Source organism: Battus philenor, unplaced genomic scaffold, assembly GCF_028537555.1.
Source record: "Battus philenor isolate CCGP_79_NKW_IND1 unplaced genomic scaffold, ilBatPhil1.0.hap1 SCAF_1, whole genome shotgun sequence".
NCBI classification, from domain to species: Eukaryota; Metazoa; Arthropoda; class Insecta; order Lepidoptera; family Papilionidae; genus Battus; species Battus philenor.
The window spans coordinates 7,897,893-7,910,300 of NW_027181661.1; the positions used below are offsets into that span (position 1 = coordinate 7,897,893).

Consider the following 12,408-nt stretch of genomic DNA (forward strand, 5'->3'; position numbering starts at 1 on the left):
AATATGAAAATCTAATTTATTTTGAATTAATAATAGAGTGGAGTGGATTGGATGGACCCAGGCAAACATTTCCTTTATCAAAATATAAAAAAAAACATTGAATGAACTAAATATTATTTTGCGATATTTTTCTAGCTAAGGGAAAAGTACTGAACAAAAAATAACGTCCGGTATGCAATAATCGTTAACCCGTAACTCTCAAATATCTGCTGCCTAAGGAAGTTAGTATGTACAAATCAAGGTGTTATATTAATTTAAAATAAAAGTGCTGTACAAGCAAATACTTCTTGGAAAACAATTCTGACTGTCAAGACAAAGTTAAGTATTTTAATATTGTAATATAGAAGAATATTGATGACGCCTGGCTAGAAAATTTTCGATTCATTATATAGTCCATTCACATTTTAATATATTATTTTAGGTTTCTTAGTTGGAATTTGTTTTAACTTGATACACATTTTTGGCACACAACAATGGATATATTTAAAATTGTTTGCTTTTTATAATGTGCACGACATTTCAATTTTTTTAGCTTATTTATGTCATGTTTTTTTAATCGAATTACAATTTTTTTTGTAAAATTTTTACGTAAATTAAAATAATTAGCTTATATTGCTTGTGCTGAACGTTTGTACTTTACTTTATGACTAGGTATGCTTTCATTGATTTTTTATAGCTTAGAAAATCGACGCAGTTGCTAAGTTAGCACGACAGCAAGAGACAGAGAGAGTAGATGAATATTCAGGTAAGTTTCGCTCTTTTTAATATAAGAAAAGATAAAGCGAAAATCATTTTTATTTTTATATGTAAATCGATTTCTATGTACTTGTGTTACGGGTTTTACTACCCGAGTTGTCTGCAGACACGTCAATCCTAAAATGTACGATTCGTTTTTTTTCTATATTTTATTTGTGTAAAATATTGAATTTAAATAGTTAATTTGTGTTGAAGATATTCAAAATGAAATCATAAATAACTTGTAAATCTTTAGAGCATATCTAAATTTGTACGTATTTTTGGGACAGTGCGCTAAGTTCTTTTCAGAGGAGTTATGGCATGAATTATGACAGTGTTTACATTAGGATACAGTAGGCTTTCATTTCGCAAGCTAAACATCACGCAACTATATCACTTCACATGTTTATGTCTTATTTTTGTTTACCTCATCATCATTATTTCAGCCGTAGGATGTTCACGACTGCACATGGGCATCAGTTATCGGTACCATGCCATCTTGCGGGACTGTGATCTACACTAATGACCTTGAGGCGCAGGTGCCCATCTGTTCTGCACGCTAAGCCTGGCCACTGCTATTTGCCAATCCGCTTGGATCTGCCGGTTGCTTTCGTTAGTTTATTTTTTCGTTTTGTGTCCCTGTTCGTCAGTTTTCTAATGTTATATATAAATTGTATATTCTTAATTTACATATACGGTGCGTGGTTTTTGCTTAACTATAAACATCAAAATTGTTTATAATCTTCATTATTATTATTGAAAAATGAAAATATTTACTCTGTTTAAAATTACTTACAACACACATCGCGGAAACTGAAGATTTAGTGTTTAATTTTAAATATAGGTGAAATAAGCTTCCCCGGAACGCTCTACTTATCGAATGTAGCTGTGATTAACATCTAAATTCGGTTAGTCGAGCGTTTTGAGGCTGCTTTCGGATCCACATCGATGAAGATTTTACGTAATGACATTCATCACAAATATGCCAGAAACATTGTTCAGCTCGCCTCGTATCGCGTCCACATGGATTAAGTTGATCTTGTGTCTAAATTATTTTGTATTAAATCTTAATTATATATTAGATAATTAGCAGTTCTTCCTGTGTAATAAGTGTATTGTATTCGTAAGAACGACTTAATTGAAACGCACAACATTTATATCTGTAAGAACGGTAACGATAAATTATAATCTTTTTCGAATAATTTCCTAATAAAACAGTAGAATAATAACAAGTTAATTTATAAATTTCATTATGAATTAATGCTCTGTACTCCAAACATGTTTTATTAGAAAATTATTCTGCATATGTACATCGACATGTTGATCATATGATTGTGTTGCGACTATACTTTTGTTTTCAAATTATTACATGTTAGTAAAATATTGATCAATGAAAGGTAAATTAGGTAGAGGCAGTGCATTATAGTTTTACCGAAACCGCTCTACTGTCAAACTGATAAAATCTTCCTTATACATTATGATACACCACATCACAGCAAGATTATTCAATAAAGTAAACACGGGACGCGTGCCTTTGCGAATTTGGCGTATAACAAGGCTAAATTCGCAGAGTCTAACGTCTCGAGTTCACTGTAAACTTCTGCTGAAAAGAAGACTACAGAAGTAGAACATAGAAGATTGAAGACACGAAGGTAAATTAAAAGCTATGAACTGTATCTTTCTTTGTTAAGAAACATGTACAAACATATTCACGAAAAATTCTTTTTACCAATTTGAAGGTAACAGACAGTGAACTTTTTTTTTTCGGAACGATAAACAATGCATATTTTATCTTAGTTGATGATAACTAAACGTATTATAAACATCACTATATTATGTAAATCGATGGAATATAAATATAATCACTCATTTCACTATATTTAAAAATGTGATATGAATTGATATAAGCTTTCTTTAAGTAGTTTTTAAAAGAGTACATTTAAAAAAAACATCCGTTCTTTTTACGATTAGTTCCGCGATAAATTAATAAAAACAACAACAATAATAATCATTATTCTTGTTATAATTATGGCATACTTTACAGATAAAATTTAATTTACAAATGTATTCTCTTAGATGATACGTGTACGTCTTTCATTTGGACAACGAAAAAATTAAATTTTAACATTAATTATCTAGTTTTAAAAAGTGTAGCCGTTTTTTAATTTTTCAGTCAATTTACGATCACTTGTGCTGTTTTTTGATGTTCCTTATTCAGATCATTGTTATTATATTATTCTCACGGTTACTTTAATGTTAAAATGATTTATTCTGTGATTTATATAACATTTTTATGTATGTTCTGTGTTTCATTTTACAGGTCTATTTCAGTCTACATGTTTTTTTAATTGATAGATATGAATATATTTTTTACAGCTGTGTTGTAGATTTCTTCAATTTGTATTCCGGGCTACTGCTTTTGTCTTTAAATATAATATAAATATGAATGTTTGTTAATGCATTTTGCCTAATTCATAGCTTGAAAGTTTGTTCAGTAATTAATTCGCCAGAAAAAAAATTATTAAAAACTTGCTAGCTATAAAATAGATGACAGTTAAAGGCGTTTTCTTTTCTAACCTACAATAATGTTTAAATGAACATGTATACATTGATTTGCTTCAGTTATTTATTTCGGCCCTCTTTTTGTATGTTGTAGTGTCAATAGCTGTTTATAAGCAATGCTATAGTTTGCATGCAGCACGCACTTTGCATGCAGCTTTGAAGGTCCTTTTAACTGTATTTTGAAAATTGTAGCATATTTAAATGTAACCTAAATAGGACTTATAATATTTTGGTACTTTTCCATACGCCGAACGCAAACGAAAATTTTTATACAATATGTCTAAAATTAACGGTGTTTCTTTTTTCTGTAAATTGAAATAACTTAAAATATTTTGTTTTATTTATTTAATGCAAAATAATAGTAAGTAATTTAGAACAATCTTGTGCCCTGCTCCTAGAAGATATCATGAACATTCACGTGATGCCAACCTCTCGAAAAAAAGTTTATGATAACTTTTTATTCGATTTACTCTCGGCTAGCGGAAAAGTGCCAGCATTTTTCACATTAATTTATGTTTTCATATGATTTTTATTACCCATATATTTTTTTATTTCGCAATAATGCAAATAACAATAATGACTTTAAATTTTTATGCGTCGACTAAATTATCAATATGGAAATATAATTATGTGTATTATTCATTAAAGGAAAGATACGAAGTAATAAAAAAGCTTTTGAATTAGTCAGATTAATGATTAAGTATAAATTTAATTAATATTGACAGGCTTTAAAATTATGACAAAATAAACAAAGTTTGTGTCCTACTGAAGATTTTGTTCTTTTTCTCTAACTTTTTTTTTTTTAATTTACGTTCTATCTATCAGTTTATAGAAAGTGTTCTGCGCTCTTGTCTGCAAATTTGTACTTTTCAATGATTTATTTATATTTATCTCTCCGCTTGACTCTTCCCACTCTTGCAAAATTATTAGCTATTTGGCTCTAAAAAGTTTAAGTGTCGAAACGTAAATTAATAATAACGAACATAATTTTTTATTGCTATTAATTTACGTTATAACTTTAAAGCTTTTATCTTACGCGAAAGACAATCGGATCCAAATTATAATTATGATATGATAATATCTTAGAAAAAAAAACTGTTTTCAAAATTTTGTTTTAATTTTTTTATTTGGATCTATGTGATTTTTTTATGAACACAGATAAAATGATTATGTGTTTAACATATAAATATATCTTTTCCATATTAATGGAGTAACAGGTCAAGATTTGTGACAAGAGCCGGCATTAAAATTAAGAGTTTCCGCGGGACGTCTGATCTACTGGATAGAGCGGTTATAAAGATTAGCTCAGCTAAATTCGGTATTTTAGACGTTTCGAGGTTACTAACACTTCAGCAGAAGACGGAAGATACAATGGCGATATATTTAAACATATTCGGTACCAATAATTCCATAGTAACAATTTTTTTTAATGACTTAATTTTGGTGTTAAATCAGTCATTGTTATGAGTTTCAACAAGTTTTCACATTTTAACTCATCGCAAGTTAACGTGGTAGAAAGAGCTTCTAATATAGCAACTTAAATGTACATAGTTTTTTTGCTATTCTTTTCAGAATCTCGTGTCCCTGGTGCCCCTTTCGCAGGCCGAATATGAACTTGGTATCATCTTCACTGTGACTTCACTGGACACTAATTTTATTGCATTTTATAGATCGTATTTCATGTCTACTTAGATACCAGTTGTTTTAAATTTATTGTTTGAAATGTTATAACTAACACTGCATTTTCACTTTTCCAACACTTCGTCAATTATCTATAGTGTAATATGAAAAATTTCTTTCCTTTTTTACATTTTTTGATTAACTTTTTAAACTGTAGTGTGGGGCATTGAAAAAATCTATGTAAAGTGATAACAAAAATTAAAATTTAACGGTAAAGAATATTTGTTTAAAAAAACTGTCTTTACCTGGCAATCATATATTAGAATTAAATTAATTTAGTGGTTTCTGTTTCTCCGATATTATATCAGTTAAAATAATGTTGAAGCTTGTGAAATATTTTATCCGTTTGCGTAAATAGCGAGGAACTTAATGTTTTATGTTTAATTTTGTCGTAATGTCAGTGCAAATAGCAAAAAAGTTAAAATTCATAACTATCTTTAATTTATACTGGTTACTATTTATAAAGATAGATAATTTATGATATTTATTTGTTATGCACTCCAAATATTATGTATATTGTTGTTACATACAATCAATTCACAAAATTAGTCGAATGATTTTTTTAAATTAGCTTACATTTATAAAGTAAATCATAGTTAATAATTATACATTACAGGGTGATAGATTATAGGTATAAAAACTTTAAAGAGGTGAATGTATAACTTATTTGCTGTCAATAAATGTGTGATATACATATCCACTATATCCAAAAATCAATGGTTTCAGGAATATTAAATAATATAATATTGTAAGATTAATCGTTTTCAAAATATATTAAAATTAAATATGGCTTACTGTAAACATTGTACTTGCAGAAGTTATTTACGACTTACAATTTTAATGATATAAAATAAGTTTTTATATTTTTTAAATACAAAAAAATAACTATATTAATTTGACGTATTTCAGACTGATCACTTTACAAAGGGTCGACAAATAAACTATATATATACTATATATAAACTATATTCACCCCTTTTGAAGCATTTACACCTACAATTAATAATCCTTTATATTTGATTTTGAATAATAAAGGTCCTGGTATGAAGTGAACGATGCTGGATAAGTAGATGGTTCCCACAGAACGTCCTTTATATCGAATTTTGCGTTTCCACGAGCTAAGTTAAATTCGGTACTTAGGATGTTTTGAGTTAACCAATACATCTACGGCAGACAGAAGAATCGGGAGAAAATGAAACAAGAATCTCTAAGTAATTATTGCGGAACGTCCGATTTATCGAATTGAGCACTTTAAGGACTTAATGTCTAGCTAAATTCGGTACTTATGATGTTTCGAAATACTTATACAGATACTCAGAGGAAAAAAAGGAAGAACACGAAGAAAAGATTTGTTTCCTAAAGATGTTATTTTCAGGCTTTTCTTTGGTGAAAAACAACGACGTGTTATTCGAATAAAGTGTGTCGGATATATGGATGATTATCGAAGTGGAATTGCACCAATTGATTAGATGGTATAGTGCTACCAGAACCGCTGTACCGCGTTAAGAAAGCGCGCGGCGAGATGGGGAGAGCAGAGGCCATTCCGCTTTGTCAGTCCGGTGCCGACGCTCGCGGCGCTAGCGCTCGTGCTTTTTTCCTCGACTCCCACTATACCGCGCTTTTCTAACGCACGTTACAGTAGCTTTATAGCATAAATTGAGTATGTATTAAAACTTAAGTTATTATTATATTAAGTATATTTATATTGTGTCATTTCATCTTTTAAATGTTTTAAATATACGTTTAGTTTCCGCGATAAATATTTATAAAACGATACACATTTATGAAGAGTTATTCTTTCCCAATGTCGCGGCCATGCTTTTTATAATATCATTATATTTTATTCATGTTATAAAATTGAATTTCTTAGAACTGGAAGACAAGTATTGTACACAAGTATATAAAGAAATCGATAACATATGCAAAACGGTCTTTATAACGTCGTATGAGGCTACGAAAGCAGTAAACAAGTCAATGTTTACTTAAATGTTCTTTTATGTAGTAAACAAATCAGTGTTTACTTAAATGTTCACTTATCCTGACGTGTACGGACATTACCGATACTTTTATTCTTTATATTCTTTTGTGTTCAGTGATTAGAAAACGTCGCGACTGAGCAGACAGAAAACTCATTCGTAAAAAACCTGGCGCGTTTCATTTCCGCGAACTCTCCGATGTACTGAGCAGAGCGGGTTCAAGTGCTATGTCTATAGCCAAGCTAAGCTCGGCATATCAGAGAATCCGAGGTTACTGAAACTTCAACAATCACGGTTTCCTGTACAATTTTAATTCAGCACGCGGTAGCTAAGACGTAAAGTACCACGGGTCCACAGAACTACTGGGCAGAGTTATTAAAAGCATTTTCGCTTAGCTAAGCTCAGTATTTACGTGCATTCGAGGCTTCTTACATACATCAACGTCATCACACAGCATTTTTTTTGTTATATGTATTATAAAAGGAGTTTTTTTAGATTAGACAGATGTGTTTTATTTATGACGACAATGTGAAAACAATATCTTATTATAGAAGGAAGATGGTACTGTAGCTCCCACACTTACACCTACATGTTTTCGACAAGTTCCGAGTTTTTCCAAGTTCCGATCGTCGCCATACTTTAATCAAAGAGATTATTCAGTCTTGTTGACTGATTTCAAGTAACGTTAGAAGTGCAAAAAGGACAAAAACATTGACAAACAACGCCACGAGGAGCCTCTCATCGCCCTGCGAGACTAAATACTTTATTACCGCTGAAGTATAAATACTCGTATGTAATAGCTGGTTTACTTTACACATATTTCAATTAGGATAGGCAATCTGTCTCCACTAAAGCTCTATGTTACTGTAAAGTACTTACCAGTTTCATGTTGACTATCAAAATTCGTACGCTGTCTTAAAAAGCCTTAAATACTAACGTTACGTTCTGGTCTAATTCTCGATGATGATGATGAATTAAATTAATGCCTGAAAATTTTCTCGACCTTAATAACTTTCTCCGTCAACCATGAGTGAAGTCTACCCACGCCACGTCTACCGGCTCGTGGTCGCCACACCAGAACCTTTCGGTACCAACGATTATCGGTTGCATAAGCGATGTGCCCCGCCTATTACCACTTCAGACGTGACGTAACAAGTATTCGAGTTACGTCGGTAACAATGGTTTTACTACGGATCTCATTTCTAATCCGATTTCGCACGAAAATTCCGAGCATAGCCTTTTCCATTGCTCTGTAGATTACCTTGAGCTTGAAACACGTCGTAGGCGACCACGTCTCTGATCCGTATGTCATCACTGGCAACACAAATTGGTCAAAGACCGAGACGAGATGTTTATGGCTTCCCGAACGTGGATCTGTGTGAATTTGGATTGGATTCCACGAGTGATCTCTTTCTCGAAATTGTACTTACCAAGCTGGACGTTTAATATGTAGCATAAACGTAACGTCCTTTAATTTGTTCTTATATTGGGGAAAAAAAACTACAAAATATATTACTGGTTTTATTCATACATACTACACAGTTATAGTAGAGATTTCTAAATATTGTGGCCAAATAATAGATCTAAATAAAAAATAATATGGTTTATGTAAAGTACAGGGAATTCGGGGACATTTCTTAAAATCTCTTTTTTGTGCACGATAAATACAAAACATAGTTCATCTATTTTAATAGGTTGTAATTCGTATATTGGTGATCTGAAAATATATGCTAAAACAATTAACGGTTGGAATAAACAGCAAAAGAATATATAGAATATATATTAGATATACTAATAGTCATATATTAATAGCTTGTTCAAAAATTTAATGTTATTTAAAAACTTTTAAAACCATAACCTAAAACTTATAAATCTGATCTGCTAATTCATATTATACCAATAAAGTTAAAAACTTAATTTTAAATTTCATATACAATGTTAAAAAATTCGGATTGATATACCAGACCTCTAAAAATAGACTTACAAAATTTCTTTCACTTCTTAAACAATTTGTACGAATTTCATACGAAAATTTTGGCTTAAAAATAATTCTTAAATATAATTATCATGTAACATTAAAATAATTATATATTCTGATAATTAAAAATCGTGTTTCGGGTAATATTGGAACCATTGTTGTGCATAGTAGGGTTAACTCTTGGAAATTATGTAGAGTAATGGTTCACAGCATATATGTAACAGTAATCAGGCAAAAAATGCCATTGCCATGCAAACCATTTACTGTTGTGCAACTGATGCTACCAAAATATCTATTAAATTGGGTTTATTTCGCACACTCATCGCTCGCTGTTTTTTAGTAGAACTTTAATGCAATTTAACAAACTTTGTAAAATATCAAATAAATCGTATTAAATGACTCTTTACCAATTTTGATGTTATATTAGGTTTTATACATTTTAAAACATATTTAAATTACTTATTGCTAAGTTGTGACTTTATACTCTCATCAGATCAGATAAAACAATAGATTTTTTATTTGATACATTTTTCATACTTATTCATATTGTTTGTTTATTGCTGGATTTATTGTGGGCAACATAAGACTGGTCATCGACCGTCATATGGTTTTTATAATTGCTGACAATTGAATGAATGATAATTGAAGATGGTTTCAAAAATAACGGGCCAGAACAGGTTATTTGGCACAATTTAAATGTAAAGGACTACCAAACAAACACATTTTAAACCACTTACCTTTTTGAACCCTACCCATGAGGAAACTTCTGTCTTTTCTTTTTTTATTTTTGTATTCCATCTCTTTAATCCGTCATATATTGGAAGCAGGGGCCGTCTTTTAACTTTTAAATTTTTTTATATAGCTCATATTTCCTGTCATCTTAATTGACTTTTTTACATTCATGCACAAGAGTGGTAATGGAAAAGTGTAGAAAGAGCCTCAATGACTTTTTGTTAAGATTTGATGATATTTTGTATTACATTGTAAGCTATATACAGGTTTTATTTTATTCCAAAACCGCTTCCTTATTTTATATTTCATAAAAACCCTTAAGGGGTCTGTGATAGCATACCATATGTAAATAATCTAAAATACTAACATGTTTAATAGTTAAAACAATCAATAGAAATTTCATCTAGACAAAATATTGCCTTGAATGTACATTCAAGGCAATATTTTGTCTAGATGAAAAGTCTAGGCTAAAAATAACATTTAAGATAAAATTAAGAAGAACAAATAATATCAAATAATGATGGAGCATTTGGATTATATGGTAATGGCTTCCTCAAATTTTCTTTAATAATATCACAAGGAGATTTAGTGCTAAAATCAAAACTTTTTATGTTAGTTTCAATTTTTTCTTTCAAATATGGCGCGGCCACTGGTCTTACTCTTGATGTCAGAACTTTACCAAAGGTAGAACATAGACCTTTGTATTTGTTCTTATGTATTACATAAGACATGTCAATCACACAAGGCAAAGTGGGCATGTCAACTTTTTTTTTAATTTCTTCCTCATATTCAGCAAGATTCATTTTACAAAGTGACTCAAATGAGCTTGTCCTGCTGAGCGGTTCCTCTGGAAGCGATGATGGAGGTGGTTCATAAGAAGTTTGCAGGGCTTTCATCAAATCAATAACATAATCTTCATCATTGTCCAATTTCTTCATATCCTCTTTTTCTTTTTCTTCTTTATGCTTTCTTTCTTTTGCTTTTAACATATTAGCAACTTGTTCAGTTAATACACCAGTAATCTGACTACTATTACTGCTTAAAGATGGTATTGGAAACCTGTTTTTGGGCGAAAACAAAACTGATTCTGAAAGACTTCCATTTTTAACTCCGTCTGAGTTTTTATTGTCATTTAGACTAGTATTTTTTAGACTTGTTTGAGAAAGATGGCTGTCAACTAATGCAAATAATGAGGAATATCCTTTTGAATCCATAATTTGTTTGGTTAGTTTTTAACAAAACAAAATACTTCTGTATTTTTATGGTACATCCAAGTTTAATTTTCCTGAAGTATGTCTTTAATTATTTGTCAATTGTGCTTAATATTTCTCGACATGGAACTTTTAATAGTAATGTCCCATGTCCATTATCTAAAACAAGAGAGGATAAAACATTATAGAATAACATCTCAATAAAAAAATTAGGGGGAAGAATAAAATAAAATTAGTTTCATTATATTTTTTTGGATCAAACTCTTTGGTGCAAAAGGCATTTGTAGATTCTGTGGGTTCAAAAGGGGCAGGGACAGAGGGCGCCTAGCCTTTAGACCTTTTTTAAAGTTGCGAAGCTCATAAATCTCAATGGTGTGTAGAGCATGTGTAGAACCAGCCCTTGGACTGATCATTATTTTATTATAATCAACATTAGCAACTTCTTGTGACATAATCAATTACGTGGTCAGTCGACATAATGGAAGGCCTATGCACACTGTTTTTCTATTTTACTTTCTTTTTTAATACCAAAATTGATCAGTTTTAGTCATATCTTATAAATAATAATTAAATAAAAAATTTGTATCCCTAAACATATGAGTATGAGTATGAGGCAATAAGTGACAATTGAATCTTGTTTACGGTTAACTACTTAAATCTATATGATTTGATTCATTTAAACATTTATTTTATTATACAAAAAACGCAAAGTTACCTATACATGAAATATAATGAAATGTCTCATCTTCTCCGTCAATAAATACCAACAGAAGTTAATTGCAGTAATGCATGGTAGTGCGGGAATGAATGTTATCATCACTTAAATCAACACACATTTTTATTCAGCTTATAGATACATTTGAGAACTGTTTCTGACACATATAATAATAGTGAAATAAAGTCATGGTGTGTAAACGTCAAATAAACTACAATGTTTTTCTCTACTTATGTACACTATTCTCCAAACAAATACGAGATATGCTTACCGTTGTCTACAATCAAAACACAAATCTAAAATCATAGTATTTAAAACAAAGTTATTAAAATTACTAAAATCTTTAACAACACTTTGTCTAAAACTCATGAGGATAAAATCTAAAATAGTTGAAAAACAAACCACCTTTATGACAATTTATGTTGCGATATAATGGCTAGTTGAATTTTACGTAGGCAACCCTACGAATAATAAATATCGATACATTGAAGACATCGACGTTATTATGTTATTACGCGATGTATCAAAACAGTCCGATACATTAGTTGAGGCAAATATGCTTCGAAATCTTGAGAAAAAGTAATTTTGCATAAAAATTTTCATCCGCAACCAGAGACCAGAACGTTAGAGATTTTACCACGACCTCCTCAAACCCTTATAACATTTATTTCAGTAAATGATATATTTGGGTATTTATTATTTTTTATTATTTTTTACCGCCGTTAATTTTTTTTTTTTTTGTAAGACGGCGTGGTAAAACGTTCTTTGGTATCTAGGTCTCCGTCTGCGAATAAACACCTTTGATATTCTTTACTTCTC

At 30.5% G+C, this 12,408-nt stretch overlaps 1 protein-coding gene across 1 annotated transcript; it reads right to left on the minus strand.

The window, feature by feature from the left end:
* Window positions 1-10,105: 10,105 nt before the first annotated feature.
* On the minus strand, window positions 10,106-11,965 carry LOC137920754 (uncharacterized). The gene is made up of 2 exons (XM_068763899.1): window positions 11,861-11,965; window positions 10,106-11,033 (listed from the first exon to the last, which is right to left on the minus strand). The coding sequence occupies exon 2, from the start codon at window positions 10,875-10,877 to the stop codon at window positions 10,155-10,157; it is 723 nt and encodes a 240-aa protein (XP_068620000.1). The 5' UTR covers window positions 10,878-11,033; window positions 11,861-11,965; the 3' UTR covers window positions 10,106-10,154.
* Between the last annotated feature and the right edge of the window lie 443 nt (window positions 11,966-12,408).

Excerpts from the sequence above, each read along its gene's own strand:
- LOC137920754 (XM_068763899.1), bottom strand. The coding sequence starts at position 10,877 with ATGGATTCAAAAGGATATTCCTCATTATTTGCATTAGTTGACAGCCAT.